This window comes from Panthera pardus, unplaced genomic scaffold, assembly GCF_024362965.1.
Source record: "Panthera pardus isolate Hobbes unplaced genomic scaffold, ASM2436296v1 HiC_scaffold_25, whole genome shotgun sequence".
NCBI classification, from domain to species: Eukaryota; Metazoa; Chordata; class Mammalia; order Carnivora; family Felidae; genus Panthera; species Panthera pardus.
The window spans coordinates 95,323,353-95,350,683 of NW_026526821.1; the positions used below are offsets into that span (position 1 = coordinate 95,323,353).

The 27,331-nt window shown below is 35.9% G+C and overlaps 1 protein-coding gene across 5 annotated transcripts in view; it reads left to right on the forward strand.

The window, feature by feature from the left end:
* The window catches only part of CTNNA2 (catenin alpha 2), a 1,099,255-nt gene that overhangs the window by 1,039,559 nt on the left and 32,365 nt on the right, over window positions 1–27,331 (forward strand). For all 5 annotated transcript variants that reach the window (XM_019443126.2, XM_019443134.2, XM_019443137.2 and 2 more), the window contains 2 exons: window positions 12,520–12,625; window positions 16,909–17,043. In XM_019443126.2, the coding sequence (XP_019298671.1) occupies window positions 12,520–12,625; window positions 16,909–17,043 (241 nt within the window). The remainder of the gene's footprint in view (window positions 1–12,519; window positions 12,626–16,908; window positions 17,044–27,331) is intronic.

Consider the following 27,331-nt stretch of genomic DNA (forward strand, 5'->3'; position numbering starts at 1 on the left):
AGCTTGACTTTGTTTCTATGAATTTTGCAGAATAGCTACTTCTCCTAAATGTGAAGGAATGGTCTTATGTATGGTTATCCCCTATTTAGACTGTGTGTGCTTGGTGTCTTCAGCTGGCGGACTAAAGCTGTGGTTGGTGAAGGGTGAGGGTCTTGGAGAACTCCATGCTGGGGCTGCCCTAGTTCAATGGCCAGAGTTGAAGTGGGTGTGGGCTTGGGTGGCTCTCTATGCATAGGGCATCCTGGCAGAGGAGCTGAAGCTGAAGTGGGTGCAAGCTGGGAGTTCCTGGGGCTTTCTATGCAGAGGACATCCTCTGTAGGACAGCTGAAGTTGAAGCGGTGCAGCTGGGGTATCTTGGGGTGCTCAGTCCAGGGAGTCTCCTGATTAAGCAGCTAGAGCTGAGGTGGGCATGGGCCAGGGGTTCCCAGGATGATCTTTGTAGGGGAGTCCACTGGTGGGACAGCCACCTAAAGTAGACTGTGCCTGGGGTATCCTGACAAATCATCTGGAGCCGAAGTGGTACAAGCCTGAGTGTTCCAGGCTGCTTTGCACCTGTGTCACTTGGGTGAAGAGTGCACACTGACCAATGGTGTCTTAGTATGCATCACTCTAGGGCTACTTTGGTGAGACAGCTTGGGCTGGTGTGAGCTAAGGGCCCAAAGCCCTCTGAGGTAATAGGCCAGTGAGGGCACCCAGACACCATGGAGGAGGTGAGTTCAAGGTTTTTCCTGCAACATGATCTTGGACAAGAACTCAAGGCCTGTCTTTACTGACCGTTAGACTTATTTCTCAGTTTTGTACGTATTTTTACTTTAACTTCAAAGCCATGAGATAAATGTGATTTCCTTGAAGAGTTCAAGTCATGCTCCTGCAGTATCACTGATTCCTCATTATTCCCCAGATTCATTCAGCTTTTCTACTATGCTGTTTTCATGTCATACTGCATAAGCTGGTTGATGAAGATAGATTTTCCAAGCATGTTTTTTTGAGCTCTGGTTCTTGAAAGAAGCTTCTGTGATGCAATACATTTGAAAATACACTACTGTATACTTTATATCATTATTGGAGAGTTACAGTACATTGACAAGTTAGAGGTATTGAGAAAGCTATAGCAAATAAACCTTTTGGTGTGTAGTAACTAAGAATTTAAGAATTCTGGGTACTGAGTACATTAACTCAAAATGTACTTGCACATTGATTTGTCACATTAACACCTATTACCTTTTCATGAAATAAATGTGAATTCATTGGTAAATGTAGATACCAGTGATGTAGTAATAATAGTTTTCCATGACATTCTCTCTCTCGCTCTCTCTCTTTTTATTTTTATTTTTTTTTTGAGTGATCACTTCCTGGGAGAGCTTCCAAATATTGACCCTTATATAAGAATGACATATTATCATAATAGAAAAGGTTACATGAATCTGTATGACAGAGCCAATTCTATGACTTGATGTTCTTTCCCTTCCCCCTCAAAAAACACCAAAAACTAAAAACATGTCCCAGATGGAACAGTATTATGGTTTCTGTCTTTAAGATCACAAGATTCCTCAAAGCACCTTTTAATATGCCTAAAATAGTAAATCTGGTTTAAAGTAGGGAAATACAAAAAGGTGTAAGTCATCATTTTGAGACTAGACGCTATATACACGATGGGGCCAGTTCCTTGGCCAACATTTCTTTTCACTGATAGGAAGACTCAAATTTTGTATCTTTTTGGGGCCTGCTTTTTTATTATTTTTTTCTGGTGGCTATTTCTTTCTTTTTTCTGTATCCACTTCACATTATTCAGATGACTATGGTTAACTTAGACCTGTGCTGTCAAATACAGCAACCACTAGCCACATGTGGCTATTTGATTGGTTTTTACTGTGTTAAAAATGCATGCAATAAAATTCACCATTTTAATAATTTTTAAATGTACAGTTCTGTGGCATTAAATACATTTATATTGTTGTATAACCATCACCACCATCAGTCTCTAGAATTTTTTTTTTTCCGCAACAGAAACTCTGTACCACTGAACACGAACTCCTCATCCCTCTCTCTCCCCTGCCTCTGGCAATCACCATTCTCTTTCCTGTCTCTATGATTTTGGCTACTCTAAGTATCTCAGATAACTAGAAACATACAGCATTTGTCTTTTGATGACTGGCTTATTTCACTGAGCATAATGTTCTCAAGTTTCATCCATGTTGTAGCTTGTATAAGACTTTCATTCCTGTTTAAGACTAAACAATATTATATTTTATGTATATATCATATTTTTTTATCCATTCGTCCATGTTGGACATTGATTGATTCTGCCTTCTGGCTACTGGGGATAAAGCTATATAAACGTGGGTGTCCAGCTGTCTTCTTGAGACCCTGTTTTCAGTTCTTTCAGGTATATACTAAGGAGTAGAATTGCTGGATAATATGATATTTAATGTTTAATTTTTTGAGGAACCAATGTCTTGTTTTCTATAGCAGCTGCCTCATTTACATTCCCATTAACAATGCACAAAGTTTCTAACTTCTCTACATTCTTGCCAACGCTTTCTATTTTCTGCCTTTATTTTGTTGTTTGTTTTTATAATAGCCATCTTAATGAGTGTGAGATGGTATCTCACTTGTTTTGATTTGCATTCCCTAATAACTAGTGAATTATTCATGTGCTGACTACCCATTGTATATATGTATTTTTTAGAAGAATATATATTCAAGGCCTTTGCCTATTTTTTTTTAATCAGGTTGGTTTATTTTGGTGTTGAATTATAAGAGTTTTTATATGTTACAAATATTGACTCTTGTTAGATATATAATTTGTAAATATTTTCTATGATCCTACAGGTTTTCTTTTTACTCTGTTGTGTTCTTTTACGAACAAAAGTTTTTAAAATTTTGTTGTAATCAAATTTACCTGCTTTTTTTTTATTACAGGTGTTCTTGGTATTATATGTAACAAATAGTTTCCAAATCCAATGTCAGGAAGTTTCCATGTTTTCTTATATTATTTTATAGTTTAGCACTTACATTAAGGTCTTTGATCAGTTTTGAGTTAATTTTTTTTTTTTTTTAACGTTTATTTATTTTTGAGACAGAGAGAGACAGAGCCTGAACGGGGGAGGGTCAGAGAGAGGGAGACACAGAATCTGAAACAGGCTCCAGGCTCCGAGCTGCCAGCACAGAGCCCGACGCGGGGCTCGAACTCACGGACTGCGAGATCATGACCTGAGCCGAGGTCAGCCGCTTAACCGACTGAGCCACCCAGGCGCCCCTGAGTTAATTTTTTATATGGTATAAGATAAGGGTCCCACAGCAGGGTTTTTTGTTGGTTTGTTTGTTTTTGTTTGTTTGTTTGTTTGTAGGTGGATATCAAGTTGTGTAAACACTATTGGTTGAAGACACTGTCCTTTTCCCATTAAATGGTCTTATGACACCCATGTTGATAATCTTTTAGCCATATGTATGAGGGTTTACTTCTGGGTTCAGATTAATTCTTAATTCAGTTCTTAATTCATTTTCATGAAGCAATAATAATGAATATGGCTTTAGCTTCACTTTAGTACCTAAAGTACTTATGAATATCTAGACTCTTCTATTTAGTAGTTGAGAGTTTTCTTATGTTATTTTTCTGGGTAATTATAATGCTTTCTGTCTATATTTATGGTTTTAAATTTGATATCCATATATATTGTAAAATGACCAGTCTAGTTAACATCCATCACCATACATAGTTACAATTTTTTTTCTTTAGATGAAAACTTTCAAGATTTACTCTCTTAGTAACTTTCAAATATACAATTACATATTATTATTATTATATCCCCATGACTTACTTATTTTACAGTTGGAGTTTGTACTTTTTAATTTCCTTCTCTCTCTCTCTTTTTTTTTTTAATTTCTAAATGTCTTATTTATATTTGAGAGAGAGAGAGAGAGAGACAGACTGAGTGGGGGTGGAGCAGAGAAATTGGGAGACACAGAATCTGAAGCAGGCTCCAGGCTCTCAGTTCTGAGCTGGCAGCACAGCACAGAGCCCGATGAGGGGCTTGAACTCACAAACTGTGAGATTATGACCTGAGCTGAAGTCAGACACTTAATGGACTGAGCCACCCAGATGTGCCTCCTTCTCCCATTTCAGTGCCTGCCTGCCTGTCTCTTACCTTCCACCACCCCCTTAACCCCTGGCCTCTGGTAACCACCAATTTGTTCTCTGTATCCATGAATCTGAATATTTCTGTTTGTTTAGTTGATTGGTTTTGTTAGTTTGTTTGGGTTTTGCTTTGCTTTGTTTCAGATTACTCATATAAGTGAGCTTATATGATATTTGTCTTTCTCTGTCTGACTTCTTTTATTTAGCATAATACCCTCAAAGTCCAACCATGTTGTCACAAATGGCAAGATTTCATTCCTGTAGGGATGAATCACATTCCTTTATAAATATAATCACTTTATCCATTCTTCTCTTGATGACATTAAATTTTCATATCTTGGCTATTGTAAATAATGATGCAGTGAACATGAAGGTGCATGTATCTCTTTGAGTCATTGTTTTCAGTTTCTTTGGGTAAATACCCATAAGAAGAATTGCTGGATCATACTTTCAATTCTTCAAGGAGCCTCCATACTGTTATCCATAAAGGCTACACCAATTTACATTCTGACCAACAGTACATGAAAGTTCCCTTTTCTCTTCATCCACGCCAAGACTTGTCGTTTCTTGTCTTTTTGACAATAGCCATTCTAACAGGTGTAAGCTGATTTCTCATTGTGGTTTTGATTTGCACTTCCCTGATGATGAGTGATGCTGAGCAGTTTTCAGGCTCCCTTTGGCCATGTGTGTATCTTCTCTGGAAAATGTCTATTCAGATACATTGCTCATTTTAAAAACTGGATTATTTGCCCTTTTTGCTACTGAGTTCTATAAGTTTTTTTTATGTATGTTGGATATAACCCTTTATTAGAGATATTATTTGCAAATATTTTCTCTCATTCAGTAGGTTGCCTTTTCATTTTGTTGACAGTTTCCTTTACTGTGCAGAAGCTTTTTGGTTTGAGCTCATCCCACTTGCTCATTTTTGCTTTTGCTGTCAAATCCAAAAAATCTTCAAGACCAGTGTCAAGTTGCTTATTACCATGTTTTCTCTCAGAGTTTTAATGGTTTTAGGTCTTAGTTTTAAGCCTTTGATCCATTTTGAGTTGTTTTTTATGTATAGTATAAGATAATGGTCCAGTTTCATTCTTTTGCCTATGACTGTCCAGTTTCCCAACACCATTTGTTGAAGAGACTGTTCCCCATTGGACATTATTGGCTGTTTTGTCATAAGTTAACTGATCACATATGTGTGGCTTATATTTACATTTTAAACTAATGCATTTATTCCTGAAGAATTATAAAATAAAAAGGGTACATAATTTAAGCGTAATAAAGACTATAGAGGAAAAAAATCACTTTTCAATCAATGGTCCAGGGACATTTGGTTCCTGGTATGAAAAAATAAAGAACAGTGTGATTTCTACCTCTCCTTCTATACAAAAAGAAACTGCATGTGGATTTAATATCTAAATATGAAAAGAAAACCTTAAAATTTTAGACTAAAATGGGAGACGATATTTATGATCTTGGGATAAGGATGAACTTTCACTTTCCAGCTTTATTGAGCTATAATTAACCTGTAACATTGTGTAAATTTAAGGTGTTCAATGAGTTGATTTGTACACATATATATTGCAAAATGATTACTACCACAGTGTTAACACCTCCAGCAAGGAAGAACTTCTTAAAGAATAAATGAAAGAGAATTTTTGCATCCATATTCATCAGGGATATTGGCCTGTAGTTCTCTTTTTTTTTTTTTTTTGCTGGGTCTCTGTCTGGTTTAGGAATCAAAGTAATGCTGGCTTCATAGAATGAGTCTGGAAGTTTTCCTTCCCTTTCTATTTTTTGGAACAGCTTGAGAAGGAGAGGTATTATGTCTGCTTTAAATGTCTGGTAGAATTCCCCAGGGAAGCCATCTGGTCCTGGACTCTTATTTGTTGGGAGATTTTTGATAACTGATTCAATTTCTTCACTGGTTATGGGTCTGTTCAAGTTTTCTATTTCTTCCTGTTTGAGTTTTGGAAGTGTGTGGGTGCTTAGGAATTTCTCCATTTCTTCCAGGTTGTCCAGTTTGTTGGCATATAATTTTTCATAGGATTCCCTGATAATTGCTTGTATTTATGAGGGATTGGTTATAATAATTCCATTTTCATTCATGATTTTATCTATTTGGGTCCTCTCCCTTTTCTTTTTGAGAAGCCTGGCTAGAGGTTTATCAATTTTGTTTATTTTTTCAAAAAAACCAACTCTTGTTTTCATTGATCTGCTCTACAGTTTTGTTTTTTTTTTTAGATTCTATATTGTTTCTTTCTGCTCTGATCTTTATTATTTACCTTCTTCTGCTGGGTTTGGGGTGTCTTTGCTGTTCTGCTTCTATTTCCTTTAGGTGTGCTGTTAGATTTTGTATTTGGGATTTTTCTTGTTTCTTGAGATAGGCCTGGATTGCAATGTATTTTCCTCTCAGGACTGCCTTTGCTGCATACCAAAGCATTTGGATTGTTGTATTTTAATTTTTATTTGTTTCCATATTTTTTTTTAATTTTTTCTCTAGTTTCCTGGTTGACCCATTCATTCTTTAGTCAGGTGTTCTTTAACCTCCATGCTTTTGGAAGTTTTCCAGACTTTTTGCTGGGGTTGATTTCAAGTTTCATAGCCTGAAAGTGTGCATGGTATGATCTCAATTCTTTTATACTTATGAAGGGCTGTTTTGTGACCCAGTATGTGACCTATCTTGGAGAATGTTCCATGTGCACTCGAGAAGAAAGTATATTCTGTTGCTTTGGGATGTAGAGTTCTAAATATATCTGTCAAGTCCATCTGATCCAATGTATCATTCAGGGCCCTTGTTTCTTTATTGACTGTGTGTCTAGATGATCTATCCATTTCTGTAAGTGGGGTATTAAAGTCCCCTGCAATTACCACATTCTTATCAATAAGGTTGCTTATGTTTGTGATTAATTGTTTTATATATTTGGGGGCTCCCGTATTCAGCGCATAGACATTTATAATTGTTAGCTCTTGCTGATGGATAGACCCTGTAATTATTATATAATGCCTTTCTTCATCTCTTGTTATAGCCTTTAATTTAAAGTCTAGTTTGTCTGATATAAGTATGGCTACTCCAGCTTTCTTCTGACTTCCAGTAGCATGATAGATAGTTCTCCATCCCCTCACTCTCAATCTGAAGGTGTCCTCAGGTCTAAAATGAGTCTCTTGTAGACAGCAAATAGATGGGTCTTGTTTTTTTATCCATTCTAATACCCTATGTCTTTTGGTTGGCGCATTTAGTCCATTTACATTCAGTGTCGTTATTGAAAGATATGGGTTTAGAGTCACTGTGATGTCTGTAGGTTTCATGCTTATAGTGATGTCTCTGGTACTTTGTGGTCCTTGCAATATTTCACTCACAGAATCCCCCTTAGGATCTCTTGTAGGGCTGGTTTAGTGGTGATGAATTCCTTCAGTTTTTGTTTGTTTTGGAAAACCTTTATTTCTCCTTCTATTCTGAATGACAGACTTGCGGGATAAAGGATTCTTGGCTGCATATTTTTTCTGTTCATCACATTGAAGATTTCCTGCCATTCCTTTCCGGCCTGCCAAGTTTCAGTAGATAGGTCTGCTACTACCCTTTTGTGTCTACCTTTGTACGTTAGGGCCTGTTTATCCCTAGCTGCTTTCAGAATTCTCTCTTTATCCTTGTATTTTGCCAGTTTCACTATGATATGTGGTGCAGAAGATCGATTCAAGTTACGTCTGAAGGGAGTTCTCTGTGCCTGTTGGATTTCAATGCCTTTTTCCTTCCCCAGATCAGGGAAGTTCTCAGCTATGATTTGTTCAAGTACACCTTCAGCCCTTTTTCTCTCTCTTCTTCTGGAATTCCTATGATACGGATATTGTTCCATTTGATTGCATCACTTAGTTCTCTAATTTTCCCTTCATATTCCTGGATTTTTTAATCTCTCTTTTTCTCAGCTTCCTCTTTTTCCATAATTTTTTCTTCTAATTCACCTATTCTCTCCTCTGCCTCTTCAATCCATGCTATGGCCACCTCCATTTTATTTTGCACCCTATTTATAGCATTTTTTAATTCCTCATGACAATTTTTTAGCCCCTTGATCTCTGTAGCAATAGGTTCTCTGCTGTCCTCTATGCTTTTTTAAGCCTAGTGATTAATTTTATGACTATTATTCTAAATTCTTGTTCCATTATATTGTTTAAATCGGTTTTGATCAATTCATTAACTGTCACTACTTCCTGGAGTTTCTTTTGAAGAGAATTCTTCCATTTGGTCATTTTGGGTAGTCCCTATGGTAGCTCCAAACTGCAGGGCACTTCCCCTGTGCTGTCCAGAGAAACTTGTGTTGGTGGGCGGGGCTACAGTCAGACTCCATGTCTGCTCCAGATCACCACTGGGGCCACAGTCAGACTGGTGTGTACCTTATCTTCCCCTCTCTCAGGGGCAGGACTCACTGTGGAGTGGTGTAGCCCCTGTCTGGGCTGCTTGCACACTGCCAGGCTTGTGGTGCTGCTTCAATGGGATCTGGCCAAGGGCATATTAGCCAGGGTGGATCCGCAAGGTGCACAGGGGTGGGAGGGGCAGGCTTAGCTAGTTTTGCCATCACTGGTCCCCTGGGGGAGGGGCCCTGCAGCACCGGGAGGGAGGCAGGCCCGTGGGACAGATGGATCCACAGAAGCACAGCATTGGGCATTTGCACGTTGCAGGCAAGTTTGGTGAGGGGAACTGGTTCCCTTTGGAATTTTGGCTGGGGGATGGGAGAGGGAGATGGCACTTGCCAGCGCCTTTGTTCCCCGCTGAGCTGAGCTCTGTCCTTTCGGGACTCAAAAACTCTCTCTCCCGGTGTCCTCTCGCCCTCCCTGCTCTCTGAGAGCAGAGCTGTTGACTTTTAACGTTCCAGATGTTAAGTCCTGCTGGCTGTCAGAACTCACTCAGTCTGGTCCCTTCGCTTCTGCAAGTCAGACTCGGGGGCTCTGCCTTGCCAGGTGGGCTGCTCCTCCACTGCCCCAGCTCCCTCCCGCCAGTCCGTGTAGCGTGCACCACCTCTCCACCATTCCTACCATCTTCTGTGGGCCTCTTGTTTACGCTTGGCTCCAGAGAGTCTGTTCTGCTAGTCTTCCAGTGTTTTTCTGGATTATTCAGGCAGATGTGGGTGGAATCTAAGCAATCAGCAGGACGAGGTGAGTCCAGCATCCTCCTATGCTGCCATCTTCCTTGAACTCTGCTGATTTCTTGCTGCCTCTGGAGGTGATGGATAAGCCGTTCCTGGATTTTGGATCATAGCTCCAAATCTTTGGCATTATGCGTTTTCAGACTTTATATGAGCTTCTCCCTACCTGCCCCTACCTCCAGCTTCCTCCCCCTACTGGTTCCAGAAACTAGCCGGAGTGGGACTGGGTCTGGGGTGGAAAGGGTCTGACTTAGAAAACAGTACTAAATCCAAAATAAGGCTGGGCACACCTTCAAAACCAGACTGGGTCCAGGGTCAGACCCGGTCAATCTTAGAAACACAATTGGGATGAGGAGGAACTAGGTCCAGAATGAAATTGTTTTTGAAGACTTTCTTCCTGTATTCTGGAAGAGTTTAAATAACATTGAGATTATCCTCTTTTTAAAGGGTTAGTGATTTCCTCTGAGACACCATCTGGATTGACTGATTTTTTGACTAACTTTGTCTTTAACAGTCTTGTTTATTTCTATAAACAGGAAATCAGACACTGTAGTTTTCTCAAAATCTCCTTTCTTGTCAGCATTGGTAACTTATATTTTCCTAGAAAGTTATTCCTCCAGGTTCTCAAATATATTTACATGTGTTGAGAAATTTAGTTTTATGATACTCTTAATTTTGTTTTCTAAGGTCATTTCACTGTTACCTTTTTTTACTTTTAAATGTTTGTTGTCTCCTTTGTTTTGATAGCAATCTAAGTATATTTTTTTACATCTGGTTTTCCTTTTTTTTGGGGGGGTGGACCCTGTTTTAGAATTATTTTCCATGTTTCATTATTTTCTAAATCATTAATCTCTTCTTGTAATTTTGTTAGTTTTTTTTTTTCCTGCTGCTTCTTTGTAAATGCTTGAGTCAGATAATTCTTGTTTTCATTATTTCTTGTAAACTCATGTCTGTAGTGAAGGTTATTTGTTTTCCTTGAGATCACTACTTGAGCATTCTTATAAGAATTAAATATATATATAGCAAAAAGAGTACTAAATTGTGATTCAGGACACAGAGGTCCCAACCCTAATTCTCTTTTTGTATATCACCGTCTCTGCCAGTATCATCCTGGGCATGTCACTGAGACTTCCTGCTTGGGTTTCAGTTTCCTCAACTAGAAAAGAAAGAAATATTTGATGATCTCAAAAGTTCTATTTTGCTGCCTAGTTTACTGAAATACATTTGTATCACCAGCTTGGGACTCTAAGAATTTGAACTGAGTCTACAAAATGGGCTCTAGACTCAAATATTTTAAGTAACGATATACTAGTTAGTCTCTGAACTGTAGTTTCCTGTGTAGTCACAAAAGACAAGCTTCTAATTGTTCTTTGGCTATAAGACGGGAGTCTAAGCTTCAGGCAAATGTAGATCTCTATAAGTATTCCTTACTAACTTAGCATATTTTGTCATAATTAATCAACTGTTGAAAGTTATGTAAAGTTCATGGGGCAGTGTTTTTCCAAATCCTTTGAAATTCTTGAAACAAACAAATACCTGATTGTTGGTGAGGAAAAAGTTAAGCAGCATGCACCTCTTTTTATGGGTTAAGATTGAAGGCAAAAAGTAACAAAAGATATTGTGTCAGAGTAAAACTGTAAACAAGAAGAGATTCTAAGGTCTGGAAGTTATAAAACAAATGTGTAATAATGACAACATTATTAAACATTGACAGATTCTGCATCTAAACTTTCTTTAAAAAATATAAATCAAAAACAAGGAAAAGTTTATTTGCAGATAATAACAAATTAATGTTAGAAAATGGGAGCCAGATTTTCACAAAATCTTATCTATGCTACATAAAATTCACATATGAAGTCTCTTGTCATAGTTAAAAACCTAAGTAGTAACTGGAAAAAAAAAATCACTGTCCTTTGTGGACAAATTAAAGCTACCATAGCAAAATAAAATATCTTAAGTTTTGAATTTGCCATCCTGTGTGTTTAAGCATTGACATGAATACAATGCATTTTTTTTTTTTAGCTATGAATGTAAAAAATACCAAAAGGGAAATTAGGAGGGAAAATGAACAAAATACCCTTCATTTACATATATTTTCTGAAGCCATTTTAAGTCTTCTATTTAGAAAATGTTATTATATAACAATGGCAGTCATTGCCACTGTATATATCCCTATGTGTTCTAAATAAGTTGTTTCTGAGTAGTTTTTCTCCACATCTCACCACATTTCTAACTATAGGAATGTAATTTTGTAGCCTTAAAAATTGCATTGATTTTTAGATGCACATAAGGAGAGCAGAATAAGTAACAATGCTAAAAAAAAAAAAAGAATAAACGTATTGTTTTATTTACCTCTCAAGAAAAGAGAAAGAAAAGTCACATGCCCCATTTTGTTTAAAGATTTATAGTGCAGCATAGTTTCCTTTTCTTTTATAATAAATATTTAAAATACATGTAATATTAAACAGTTCACCAAATTGAAAATGTTATGTGAAAATATGGGACGATGGTTTGGAAGTATAAAGACATCTACTGTCACAAAGTGTTTTGTGTTTTTTGTTCATAAGTCAGTACTGGAAGCCTACAAGCCAATGGGAGTGCGGGCTCAACAGATTTCTGAAATGCTGGCCGATTTGGTTATATGGTTATATATGAGAGACCATTGCTTTTCAGAGTGTCAAAGTAGACTTAAAAATATAATTAATACAATATAGTGCTGGATATGGTATGAAAGACAATGCATTTGTATTCACTTTGGCTAGACTCTGATTTAAATGTAGAATTTACATTTTGTCCTTTATAAAGCCTAGTTGAGTTAATAGTATTTCTTCCATTTTCCTCTCCTCTAAAGTGGGAATAATGATGCTTGCTTGCTAGCGTTGTAATGAATCCAAGTGAGGTGGTATATATAATAGCATAGGCACATGGTAAGCTTTTAAATATTAAATTCCTATCACCTTCAAAGTGGTCATCTTTTTTAATGAACCACTGTTTAAAAACAAAGAAATTAATATAAAGAATAAACTATGAGCATGCACATCAAAATAAGGAAAAATATTCCCTAAAGGTGAATGGAGGTAAAGTAGACTATTAACATGGAAACTGAAGTGAACCCAGAAAACATCTGAAATCCTTCTGATCTGGACAGAGCAAAATCAAATACAACAACAGAGTCCTGGACAAACAATACGGTAGGTTTGTTTATTTGTTAGAAGTAAATTTCTAATTATGTTGTATATGTTGTTTCAGAGGCAAAGGCCCATTGAAAAATACATCTGATGTTATTAATGCTGCCAAGAAAATTGCCGAAGCAGGTTCTCGAATGGACAAGTTAGCCCGCGCTGTGGCTGATCAGGTAATACAGGAGGGAGAGTAAGCACATGCTGTGTGGTACCATTAATTAGCACTTGGGTTCTATAATGGTTTTTATGTACTCTATAAAATGCTTCTGAAGGATGAATTGTAATCACTTATGTTTTACAAACTGGACTCTAACTTTGCTGAGACTGAGTTCATGGCAAAGTGGGTTCAGTCCAGGAGCGACTCATCAGGCCTATGACCAAAACTCCTTCAGAACGAAGAGTACCCACTACTTAAGAGACATAACCCCCAAAGAATGGATTATGCTGGCTACCCTCATTCAGCAAGTCAGCTACACTGCATAAAGAGGAAGAGAAAGAACTTTTAACTCTTGTTATTTAATATTGATCTTACTATAATGATACTCTTGATAATTCTTAATAATGCTCTGGCATAAATGGAATTAATCCACATAATCAGGAACCTCCAGATTTCAGCTTTATTTTCATCTGGATTTAAAGGCATTACAGAGAAAGGAAATTCTGAGAGTATCTTTTGTGCTTTCAGACCGAAGTTAGATACATGAAAGTAGTTCTGAATCTCACCTGAGTATTTGTGTTTATCTCCACACTTTGCATGTCATGTGGCTTAAATTGGAAATCTAAAATCCTGTTCTAAATATGTCTAGTTGCAATAATGTTCCATTCCTTATAAGGGTACTTTAAACAGTAGACTTGTACAGGTAACTAATTCTTACCCTTTTAAATAACAGTGGTTTATAGTTTGAGCTATTTTAAAAGGAAAAATGTCTTAAAATATAAAATAAGATTCTGAAATAGAAAATATTACATAAGCTGTTACTTACATGGACACAACATTATGAGCATTAAGTCGCTTACTAGACTCCAATATAGTGATACTGTCTGGAGACACTGACATAGGATTGTTCCTCCTTCTTAATGGCCCTAGTCTCCTATAATTTTTGAGTTGCTTATTATAATTTTCTTCCTTCATTCCTTAATGTTTGACTCTTCCCCTAAATACTTGCCGTCTTCAACATCCCAGATTCTAGAATCCCTCAGAAGTCAATACCAAATCCACTCGTCTTGTAAATACTGAAAACACATGAATAAATCATTAGGATTACATTTAAAATATGCCAGCAGATTGTCTCATTTTAATTTTTTTACATATATGATGGCTAATCCAAGGGAATGTTTTGTGCTTGCTTTTAAATTTTTGAGAGGGGCTCCTAGGTGGCTCAGTCAGGTAAGCATCAGACTCTTGGTTTCGGCTCAGGTCATGATTTCATGGTTCATGAGATGGAGCCTCTCATTGAGCTCTAGGCTGATGGCGCAGAGACTTCTTCGAATTCTCTCTCTTCTCTCTCTCTGCCCCTCTACCCACTTGCTCACTTGATCTCTCTCCCTCTCAAAATAAACAAACATTAAAAACATTTTAATTTTGGAGAAACACTTAATCGTAAAGATAATTCATTAAATATTACCACCATTTGACTATCCCCTAAAATTTGTATGGGTTGAAGACCAAACCACCACTACGTTGCTAATTTCAGGGACATATCAACTGCCAGGCTTCCTGCAGTTTGCAGGATAAATTGAACTGATCTATACAGAGTTCTCTATGTATCCCAGAAAGTTTATGGAAAAGAGAGGAGAGATAATGAATGTTCTTGGAAATATGCACGCATGTATGCAAACAAACAAAAATGTACCAGCCAGGAAAGAACGCCATTTTTTCCCTGAAAATGTTCAGGGCACTTGGGATGAGTGGAGTGAGAAGAGATTGGTAGAGGTTCTAAAAAGAGTTTTGTGAGGAAGGACTTCTTTCCTGAAGTGAAAGTAGATGGAGTTTGGATGGCTTCTCCATTAATTAGATTCTCCATTAGATTCACTTCTGAATCTAAATTGCTTTAAACTATTTTTTAGTATGTTTAGGTTCCTTGAGTTCTTGTTTTTTGCTTTTGCATTTTAGGACCTTTATTTCCAGCAATTATGCAACTTGAATCATAGTCCCAGGCAGTTTTGGTATTTGGAAAGCACATCACACATGCACACACACAAATCCCAAGATTCTAGATGTATTTTGCAATTAAATAACAAAGTATTTTGCAGCGCCTGGGTGGCTCAGTTGGTTAAGTGTCTGAGTCTTGATTTCAGCTCAGGTCATGATCGCAGTTGGTGAGATTGAGCACCACTGTGGGCTCTACACCGGCAGCATGAAGCCTGCTTTGGATTCTCTTTCTCTCCCTCTCTCTCTGCCCCTCCCTGGCTTATTCTCTCTCTCTCAAAATAAATAAACATTTAAAAAATAAAAACCAAAATTAAACAAGAAATTAAATGACAAAATATTTAAATGCTATTCTATGATGACTTAAAATAAACACATGAGGGTTAAATATAACCCTCTCTTGGTGGCATGTGCACTGTCATCAGCTATGAAGCAACTTGCAGTTTTTGCTAATGCTTTGTCTGAATAGGACATATCTTTCTCAAAATCACCTATTTTCATGATATATGAATTATATTTCTTGGTCCATCATGCTTTTATGTGTGTTTTAAATAATGGAATAGGATGAACATTACCAAAAAGTGGATGTGTTGCCTTTATTTTGCCTGAAAATATTTTTATGAAGATTTGAGATACACAAGCAATATAAACTTTTTACGGACTGTTGCATTTTTAATTACTGTTCCATTGAGATAGAACTTCGAGTTTAATTTGTTGCAAGGTATTTGTATCGAAAGCCTTGTCAGCCCTCAAGGGAGATATCATTTTAAAGTTAATTCCTTTCAGTATATGGGTCTCTGGAGTAGGATAAATATTACAGTATTAAGTACTCGTAGAAAGCTAAAACAGTCTCTGTGGGATTCTTTCTTGATAAATGCAGTTAGTAAAAAAAAGTACCACAATGGTGTTATATATAAAAGAGACCCCTTTGTCATTTGTTAAAGATATGGTTATGTCAAAACCACAGGATTCACAGTATTAATGAAAGGTTTGCCTTTTTTTTTTTTTTTTTTTTTTTTTTTTTTTAAGAATTGCCTTTCTTAAGCTTGAAGAAAACCTAGCTGGAGTCTTTTTCTCATAACTTTTTTTTTTTTTTTTTTTTTTTTTTTTTTGAGATAGAGAAACAGTGAGCGGGTGAGGAGCAGAGGAAAGGGAGAATTTTAAGCAGGCTCCATGCCCAGTGAGGAGCCCAACTTGGGGGTCGATCTCACAGTCATGAGATCATGAACCAGGCTATAATCAAGAGCCGGAAACTTAACTGACCAAGCCACCCAGGCACCCCTCTCATTTGCTTATTCTAAATAAGTCACTTCAGATTTAGCTATAGATCTTTATTTCTTACAGTGTTGGATCAAAAATTTGGTGAGTATACATCCTTTACAAGTGCTAAATTGAGCCAGAACAATGGAATGGCCTACAGAATCTTGAACTGAACTTTTGATAGTAATAGAAATATATTCCAATTATTGAATAACCATTGGTATTGAAGCCTTAAATGCTTTAGAGAGTCATGTAAATATCTTTGGAAGTGTTCAGCTAAGCTCACTGTGTATTTGATGGATATCTACCCACTAAGTCTCAGAGAGAATCCAAAATTCCTGGTTCTAGTTGACTCTGGTATAACCTTTGAAGAGCTCTGTTTTTACTCTTATGTGTTTGTTTCAGTTGGCTTCAAACTCTACTTAAACCTCTTTCTCTAACAGTGGTTATGATCCTTCTCAGAATGTCTTATTTAAAGTTTATAATGTTGCTAAATTTTTGATAAATACAAAAATCCAAAAAGTGTAATAGACTTCCTTTAGTGAATGATACTTTTCTGAGAAAGCCAAAGGAAACAAATGGTTTTTTCACCCAACCAAATGAATTGAAATTCTATCTTATGCTGTGTCAGAGAGATTTCTACGCAGAGCGATTTCTTTCTAGCCTCTGTTCCTTTGGTTGTCCATATTAAAATAACTACACATAGTGAATGTTGAGTGGGCCACTAAGAAAAAAACCTGTAGAATATTTGGTTTTCTTAACAGTTTAGAAGACAACTGGTAAAATTACTCATAAACATGTACAGAAGTTCCAGTAAGACTTTCTGGAAGATCTTCAATATTCTGTTTAGAGTATTGTATCAAAGTACAGCTGACCATTGTAAACTACTGACTGTGGCTTTCATAAAATGTGCTATCAAGAAGTTAAATGGATGTGATTAATATTTATGACACTAAAACCTTTTATTCTCACAGCTTTTATATAGCAAGTGTTAGAAACTGAAGAGTACTTACTAATTGAGATCACTTTTTTTTTAATGTTTTATAGTGTCCTGATTCAGCATGTAAGCAGGATTTATTAGCCTACCTTCAACGAATTGCTTTGTATTGCCATCAGCTTAATATCTGCAGCAAGGTGAAGGCAGAAGTTCAGAATCTAGGAGGAGAGCTCATTGTGTCAGGGGTAAGCTGGGAGTTGGGCTTCACAATTAAAGTTCCCACTGTTGTGCTTCCAAGGCAAGCATTCTTGGCAACAGTACTGCTAAAAACACCAAACTACAGTGATTCATAGGGAGTTTTTTTTTTTAAATAAATGTTATCACCATTATTCCAGACCTTACAATAACTCACAAAGAGCAATTTGATTTTCCAATTACCCCATGTTTATACTAGCCTTGTAAAATCTCCATTCTTCACAAGAAAACTAATTTTGTAGTCTGGAAACTCATTGCCAAGCTTTGACTATTATAATTATTTGGAGCTTTTGCACATTTACTCATTGTGAGTCTACTTCCCTTTGTTAGTCCTAGTAATTTTCACTCTCTGTTCAGGAGCCAGCCTCTCTATGTGTGGATTGTGTTCACATGTTAGAGATGATGAAAACAATAGGAATTCATTCATCAGGTTCCAATGCATACTAGGTTATCAGTAACCCTTGAAAGCCAGAAAATATTCAAATTTAATACAGGTTGATGTGCTGTTGCCAAAAACTAACATAGTTGTCAAACACTAACAATTATGTCTTCTTTGCTTAATCACTCCGGTGTTTCCCTTAGTATCTGGTCCATTTTCATCAAATATAAAGAAATAAGTTTGATTAATAGAAGAATTATGATTTCTTGGCAAGATTTCCAAATGTATGTGATGAGGTTCTTCACCTTGGCTTCTCCTCCCTCTGTCCCCTTCTTTGAACACGAGGTGCCATCTATTGTAAACTATATGCAAATTCCAAAGTGTGGCTCTGCCACCTTTAGTTCTTTTCCCAGTCAACGATGATGCTGCCATTTTAAGTGTGACATTACTGGGAACATCACATTATCAACGTGGTGAATGCCTTTTGAAAATCAGACGAGTCATGAAGCTCAATTCTCAATTTTCAGAAATTCAACAGTTTGACCATTTGATAAAAATATATGGAAAAATCATTCTTCAACGGTTTCAGGTTCTGTATTATTTGGGTGGCAGAAAACAGCTGGGAAAAGAGCTGATCTGGCTTGCATGGAGATGCCATCTGGAAAGCCTGTTCCATGCAGTTTCACCTAGAGTCCGATAAATTGGCTATTTTGTGCCTCTTCCCAAAGCATAGTCACCTCTTTGCATTTCCAAAACGATCCTGCTTCAACATTCTTCAACAACCAAGAGCAATCTGTCTTGCAATGTGTCCTTTCTGCCGAGTTGGTAATTACCCAGTTTCTCTCTGCCAAGAAGTGATCAAAACATTGCATATCCCTTGCTTCTTTTCTTATCTTCAGACTCGATGGTATAGTTTCCCATACCATTCGGCTTTCATGTCCATCTGTATATAGCACCTGTGGAACTGAGTGCTTTTTGTTTAGCTTGCCTTGTGTGCTTTCATTTGTCACTTTCCAAATCTTATTATTTACATGGATGCACAAAGCATCTTTGTGGATCTCAGAGTCCACAACCTCATTTAGGTGATATTTTACTGGCAGAGCTGTTCTCCATTATCCTCTCAGTACCCATTGTTCATCACTGCTTCCCGAGCATCATTTCCATTGTCTTTTCCTCATTTAGATGTAGTCCAAACCATCACTGGCTTTTATCACTTGCACTGTTGGCATTTGTAGAGGTGTTTGAGATTGAGAACACCGTCAAGAAGCCTGTTTCCTTCTTTGAGTCTTATTGGCAAAGTTCATAAATCCTTGCATGGGAGAAGGCTTCTTTTTGAGGAATGTTATATAACTTTATAATAGTTTTGAGTCAAATGCATTATAAAGGTTTGCTATATATTGCTCAGTTTTGGACCTGCTCTTGGCCTCCTCATTTTTTCAAAGCTTGATTGCTATTTGGTGCCATACCTGCATCTGTAGTCTGCTGTCTTTGCCACTTCTGCGTCCATCTTATTCTTCATCCTCCTTCACTGATGGCTAATGGAGAAAAAATACCAATGTGTTTCTTTTGCAAAATAGCCACAAATGACTGCCTTCAAAGTTCTGAAAGAGTCAAGAATGTAAGACCCCATACACACAAACTTTCAATGATTTTGCCAAGAAAAATGTGTCCATGCCTAGGGCCCCATTTATTTTGTTGTCTGGCATGACAAAGTTGCTACATTTTTAGGGATAAACTACTATAGTATTATATATATGAGAGAGAGAGAGAGAGAGAGAGAGAGAGAGAGAGAGAGAGAGAGAGAGAGAAAGAAAGAGAAATGCTTAAATAATGGGATTCAAGGCTGTGGCTTCTTTTCTGAAATAGAGGAAAGCTCCCAGGAAGGTATATTTGTTAGTATCAAAATTTCCCCTAAAATAAGAGATTTGGATAGCTTATTTCCATTTTTCCAAGAGAAATGACTTAAATCTCAAAGCTGAGAGCTGTGTTTTTAGAGCCGTGAGCTAGCATGATGAACAGAATGCACATGTGCACAGTTATGTATCATGTCAGCATGTGTATGTTTTATGTGATTCTGTGTGTACTAACTGGGAAAGGCTTCTTCTGTTGTATCTGCCTTTGGCTTGAGAGGTGGGGCAGGAAAACTCAACAGGTCATAGGCTGGGGACAATGGGTGCAAAAGTTCTTCTTGTGACACGATGGGGAGTTGGAGAAATAACACAATCCTGGATATATGCTTACATGTGCTCAATCATACAATTGCTGTCTAAGAAGCACTACTAATTTTCTGTCTGGAGATATGTTTTAAAAATTATTGGCTTAAATCCTTCTCAACAGGCAAAAGGTGCCATTCCTACTAAATCTCAAAGTAGAAGATGCACTTGTGAGCCAATTCAGCTTACGCCATTTGTGTGGTTGCTAAGGAGGTCAATGGGGAAGAGAAAATCTAAAAAAACAAACAAAAAAAACCCAAAAAACAAAAACAAAGAAACAAACAAAAAAAAAACCCCAAAAACTAACAGTGACAGAAATGTTAAAGTGAAAGTAGAAGAAACTGAAGTCCAGAATATTAAACATCCATTAGTTTATAAATTGGCTTTATTGGCTTAGTGTTTGTTTATTTAATCTCTTAGGTCAGTTTACATGCTTTTTGGAAAAAGGAATGTTGAAAGAAGAGGAAGAAATGAGAGTAGGATAGGAGAGAAGAGGCATGAAAGAAGAAAAAAAAAAGAAATTTAACCATAGCGTATTGTAAATTATTTTAGTGAAGGTAATATCCCTTAAATGTGATAGCATTATATTCATCATGGCAGAAAAGTTGAGCAAACTTTTTTCCAAATATGTAAATATATTTTGCATACAAGTAAATTCCAAAGCTGTGATGCGGATATTACTTGTATATTTGATGGTTGTGTTTTTAATTAATTTTTATTTACTAGGTTTCAGAGGATTTAATGGATTCTTTTAAATGTAAAAATGAAGATGTACACATGGATCTGAAGACATAAAAATCATTCTAAATAACCTTTGATTATTTTTACCCTAACATTTGTACTTCGTGAATTTTTCTGAATGAGATTGGAAACAGTAAGGTGGAATTTAAGAATGTAGAATGCTGAACATCAAACATTCTGATAAATCTGAGAAATTGCGCCTTACTATTATTATTATTATTATTATTATTATTATTGTTATTATTATTATTATTTGAAGTTCAACTACATCAAGAGTCTCATTATAACAATGAAGTCAGAACAAAAGAGCAATAACCCTACCCCGGACAGGAATTCACTGTTTAGGTCAGAGATGGAAGGACACAAATTGTAACTTATAGTTGACCCCACATAAAATGCTACAAATTTTGAAAGATTTTATTGCATTTAAATGTCTTTTTTTCATATTAACAAAATATAGGAGCAGAGTTTCGAGGTGGGGATGTTAGTTTCCTCAGACTGACTGAATGGAGCCCTGCCCTATTCCTGAGGAATGGAGTAACCTGCCCTAATGTGCACTTTTGTTCTTTGCCATTTAAATCTCTCCTTTCCAAATTTAAATCTCTCTCAATTGGGTTGTGGAGACAAGCTTGACAAGGTGAGAAAATATAATTTGTGATGCTGGTAGGATTTGAATTGTTAAAGAAAAATATTAGAGAATAAGGGGTCAATTACAGTCCTTATTGCCTGTTTCACGTCATTAAAAAAATTGGACTCAAAATCAACATGAATGTTCATGGTAATAAATGAAAACCATTAATACACTACTAGAAACTGATAATGGCCAAATCAATCCTACCTGACTATGGCATATAACCAAAGATACATCTGTGCATGTGCACAAACATGCACATACAACAAATACACATGATTTGATATTTACTCTATTATCCTCAAATAAGCAGTAATCAGGAACTGAACAAGTGGTTGACAACTGTGACACATCTGATCCAAGAAAATTTAGGTAAAAGAAAATGTGGGAATTATTTGTACAGTGCTATATGTATTATATCTTTTAAAATATATATTTTATACACTTATATTACATATATTTAAAATATATTTTTAAAATGTGATTTGTTGAGATGAGAATTGCATTTTATTTGAAAAGTTCTGTATTTCCTCTATAAAAATAGTGTTAGTATTTTATAATGATACGAAGCAGTCATTGGAATTAGCATTGTACCTACTTATGTAACCTTGTACTTTAAGCAACACTTTTTTGGGGAAAGAGTTTTTTATATATATATTCTGATTCTGTTTATTGTCAATTCTTGATCTCCACTGATCAGAGTGTAGTAGTAATGGAAACAAATCTAAATTGCTATTTCAATTTGGATTTGAAATACATTTCTCTGCTTCACTTGAACAAAAGGGTATGTGTTCAGGAAATTAACTGCAGTTACAAAGAATTTTCTCCAGATTTTTCAGAGGGTAGGCCATTAAGTATTTGGGCTTAACAGACTTTCCTGAACTATGCAACAGTAGGAGAGGCCAGATCTAGAGACAGTAAGATTAAAACAAACTTTAGATTATAAATCTGGATGGAAAGATGGTGGAAATACTCTGTAACACTAAGAAAATTAAACAAGTACTTATCATTGGCAGAATGGCCATAGTTCTTTGCATATACTTTACTACTAAGATGGGTTGCTGAATAATTCAATCTTTCTCTGAAAAACCTAACCTTCTCAATCTGTTATGACAGTAAAACTATAACCATTTTTAAGTTTTGATTCCTGCATTAAGTCTTCCTCTGTTACATTTATATCAGTGTACATGGCCATTGATTTTGTACAACCTAAATTATGCAAACCTTCAGAGAAAAATAACCCTTAAGTGATTTTTCAGTGCAGATTCTTTCTCCCAGTGTTATAAAGGTGACATTTGACAAACTCAAGGTATTACATGTGGAAGAAATGGGAAATGAGGAATGTTATAAGTAAAAATTTCCTTGGGTGCCAGGCATCATAACAAGTTTTGAGTCCAGTATACCATACCTGTATAGGTGTCTCCCTGAATTTAAATAGTCTTTGTGCAAAGGAGGATGGTGTATTGCTCTGTTAAAGAAGCTCTTTAGTTACATATTTAGTGACAGTGGCCCTAAACCTATCAATTTGATCAATTCTATGCATTGAAAAAAATCAGTTTTTTCACTGATGAAATTAAACTGATTTGTTTTATGCATAGAAACAGACTTTATATTCTAATGCTCTCATTTTAAAGTGAGAAAACAGACTCTCCTGTGGCAAAATTGGAACACGAACCAAGCAAATAACTCTTTACCAGAGCTGGAAGCATGGGTTGACCTAACTTGGATCTACTCAATGGATTAATTTGAGTGCATCACCTGAACCTGTACTCTGAGGCATTTATACTTTGGTCTGAGGGCATTCATTATTGCTCGTCAGAGGAGAAGTGGCTAGTGGCTTTAAGAAGAATGTCTCTGCCTCAGAAATGTCAGTGCCATTACTTGTCATTCAGTCAGTGAACTTCCATTTCTTTAGGTTTTAAAGCTATTCAAGTTTTGAAAGCCTCTAATCAAAAAGAAGGCAAGTGATCCACACCTTAATCTATTCCTAGTTAATGTTTTGGATCTCAGTTCATATTCAGAGCATTATTTGGCAGCCAACGACTAGCAATATTTTGTGAAAACTTGGAAATTAGACATATGGCAGGTACCTGGATGAGGGACATTAATTTTGCATCTTTTGATATCTGTGAGACACAGGCAAACCTATTTAAGCCGTGCTGGTTTATAACATTTTCCCATGAGACCTATTCTAATTTTGAGATGCTAGTTGTTATCATTGATTTCATTGTTAGATGTTGTTTATTAATATATTTTAAATAATGTCTAGTGTCTTAGGAGCTGTCTCCTCATTTTTAACTAGTTGTCAATATGTGAGAACAAATCCAGAAAATATCTGTTCCCTTAAGTTGAACCAAGTTATTATGGGAAGCTACAGTGTGGGGTAGAATACCTTTATGTTTGAAATAGTATCTGTAATTTAGTGTATGCTTTCTGGTTTTCCTGTGTACACTTGGATATGTCAGCTCTAGTCAAGAAATACATTATTTTGAATTAGTTACCTAAATCCATTGTGATGTTTTTGTTTTTTTCTTATTCCTACTTGGATATACCTCAAGAATTCCTGGATACTGAGGCAGTTGGAAGAAAAAGAAGCTAAAATGTGAATAAATTGATACAAGAATATACACATAAATAGAAGATAAATATTAAAATCATACACTAGATATTATCTGGGGATCTTACTGATTTTGCACCATTTTCAATTACCTCAGATGACTCAAACTAAAGCAAATTAAGAGACTCTATAGATAAACTGAGACAAGATTTTATGTTTGGTATTGGATGTGATGAAATTTTTTGACAACCATATTTTTCTAGAAAAAGGTTAGTGTTTCTGTATGTTGTTCCTAAGTTCTAATGACAAACCAACAATCCGAGCTTCAATGAGTTGTATTTCCTTTTCACATAGTACATTTTCTGATTTGTTGAACAACATTTCTATGGTGCTCCAACTAAAAAGGCACAGTGTTAAATATCTGTAGGGTGAGGATATTCAAAGTCCTTTCTCTCTAATAGGAAATAATTTCCATGAAAAAGGATAAGGTTTTCTGTCCATTGTGCTTTTGTTAGATTGTGTAATCCATTGGGTTTTCTTTTTTTCCATTTAGTTTCTCATCTTACTGTTTAGCATTCTCAGCAAGAATAGCAGGGTGTGTGTTGATGGCTATCTCTGTGTATTCACTGTTGTTCTTGGTTTACTATATTCTAGAAATAAAAGCATGTTTAACTTACTATCTTCTGCATTCTGTCCCTACAGATTTTGTCAAATGCTTTCTCCAGCTTAATTTAAATGATTTATAAAATATAGCTTTTATCACAGCCCTTAGGAGAGAAATATGTGCCATGTTATGGCCCATGTATCTTACAAATAGGAAAGACTTCTGGATGGGCAGTGTGTAGTTTTCTTAGTTTAGATTTCTTTTACTGCTTCGGAACATATTGTCTTACTCTATCTTCAACAGTCATTTTCTTTCTGGGCAATAAATATATTTCAAATATTTCATCCTAATCCAATTTTCTTGAAGGCAATCTTACTTAATTTGGACTGTAATCTTTTCTTTCATCATCAATACTACATCTTACATTATTGCTTTTCTCTGAATACCTTCATCTGTGCAGATGCCTTGCTGATAATGAACTTGAGTGGAACTCTGACTAGATCTTCTGTCAAATCTGCACAATCTGTATCTTGACGTCTTTCATCCATTTCCTTTTGCAAATCTATTTCTCAACTGAGAGAAGTTCCTGGAGAAGTTCCAGGCAGCATCATCTTCTAAGAACCATATACTCTTTTAAGCCCAAGGCTATGTATGTGAGACACTATCATAAAACAAACTCAGAACAGAATCTCTTTATCTAGGAACTCCTGATTAAAATCCATTGCTATCAAAATTGTTTAGATTCTCTATTGCTGAGATATTTCTCTTTAATAATAACATTTTGGTCAGATTGCATGCCGACTGCCTGATCATATCTTACACAATGAATTACTTTATAAAGACACCTTTTGATTATTCTTTTGGAGTACACAAATTATCCCACCTGACTTTTCTTGATCTTTTGCACTAAGTTACACAAATAGGCCTTTTTTCAACAGACGAAACCAATCCTACGTCTCTTTGATCAGAATAAAATTATAACCATGACTTCAGTAATGGAGTTTCTTGACTCAAATCTTACAATCATTTCATATCTTGTCTTGAAAGGCTAACTCATCCATTTATGTGATGTCATAGAGAGTATGCATCAAATCCATAATTGTAGTGACAGTGTTCATAAACAATGTCAAGTGGCTAAATCCTAAGAAGAATTGGAAATTATCTGATCCTGGCATTGCATTCTGTGTCAAAGAAAGTTCATTTTGGTTTTTCTTAAACTAATCTCATAACTAAAGACATTATTGTAATCAATCATACTAAATCACCTAAAAAAGTCAGCACAGTTCACCACTCTGCATCCTTTTGATGCAGCCTAGTTTTGCATTGGGTTCCTGAAGTCATGCTCCATTTCCAAATAAGCAATAGATAATAAGAAACATCAACAAATTATAAGTCTAACTTGTTTTCTTTCAATAGTTAAAAAGTGTTTAACTCCATTTTTATTCTGATATATTAACATTGGCAGATATATACCTTTTTTGTTGTGTAGTAATATTGTTAAGGTGTTTCTTGGAAGAATGAACAATTGCAATCAGTAATCTTATAATAACGACCTTTAAATTTTGTATGAAAGGTGAGATGACACAAATAAGCTTCTAATACATAATAATCATTTTTGAAACTGAAAAATAAAGATAAATGAATAGCACGTTCCCTATAATGGGAAAATCAGGAGATGCCTAATTTCTAAACAAATGGGATCATCATAAAGCATAAAAAAGCAAGGATAAGCCAACTAGTCAATGATCCAATGAGTAAAAATAGGAAGAAAAGAAAACTTCATAGGGCCATTAATTGTGAAAACTCACACAATAAAGCTGTTGAATATAGAAGCTGAATTTAGATTTAGAATTACTGAAAATAGAAATACAATAATACAAGAAGGAAAACAAGCAGGATATCACTGCTTTCTCTAATAAGTACAGAAAACATCAAATACTAGAAAAATTCCATTTTTTCATTAATGCCAGATATTTTTTTCTATTGTATTTAATTTTCTGAAGAAATTATTTAAATGCCTCTAACATTTATTTCGAAGTAAAATATGGGAGTAATGTTGCCAAATCCATTATCAGTTTGAATTTAGTAGCATCTATGTTTCAAAATGCTCCCTAATCTACCAGTTTTGCTTAATTAAAAAAAAATATGTTTATTTTTGAGACAGAGAGAGACAGCATGAATGGGGGAGGGTCACAGAGAGAGGGAGACACAGAATCTGAAGCAGGCTCCAGGCTCTGAGCTGTCAGCACAGAGCCCAACGCGGGGCTCGAACTCACGGACCATGATATCATGACCTAAGCCGAAGTCGGATGCCCAACCGACTGAGCCACCCAGGTCCCCTGCTTAATTTTTAAATTGTGATCATTAATACACTTACATATTTCATGATCTAGAAATGGCAGGATTAAAAATGGAATTATATTGGCTTAAAACATAAGGAAAAATTTTTAATCATGAATATTGGTTATCTACACACAGAAACATGCTTTGGGCTTTACCCATTTATGATGCCATGAACTGTAAACTATAATTTTGAATCTTTTACTAAAATATTTTCTGTGGGAATAGTGAGTTTCACTTTTCATATATTGCACTGGGCAAATGAAGATCTGGCTTCCATGTGGATGGTTTCAGAACCTACCTGCTCTTTGAAACTACTCCTTCCTTTTGTCATATTACCCACTCAACAACTTTGAGTAGTTCATAGTTTTTTTAACTTCTAAATCTCCATTTAAAATAAAAATACCTTAATGTTCTCCACATTATTCTCCCATAGTGCCTAATTTACCACCACCCCCCCCACCCCCACCCCCGCAAAGGACTCAGATGTTAAACAAAGCGATAACAATATGACTATACCTTTAGTGCATGTGACACACATTTGGTCAGTTAACATCACTGGGTAACTTAAATTTGACCTCTGAGAGTGGTAGTGCAGGGACCTTATGGTTATGGAAATCTTCCCATTCGATTTTTCTCCAGTTTTGAAGGTGGGCTTTATTTACCCCCTTTACATATATACATATATATGTTATATTCACTACACAGAGAAAAACTGGTCAAAATTGTCAGTAATATTTCATGCAGAAGGTAAAATCTTAAGAAGTAGAAATAGGCATTGGTTATTGGCTTATCTTTTAAAATGTGCCTGTC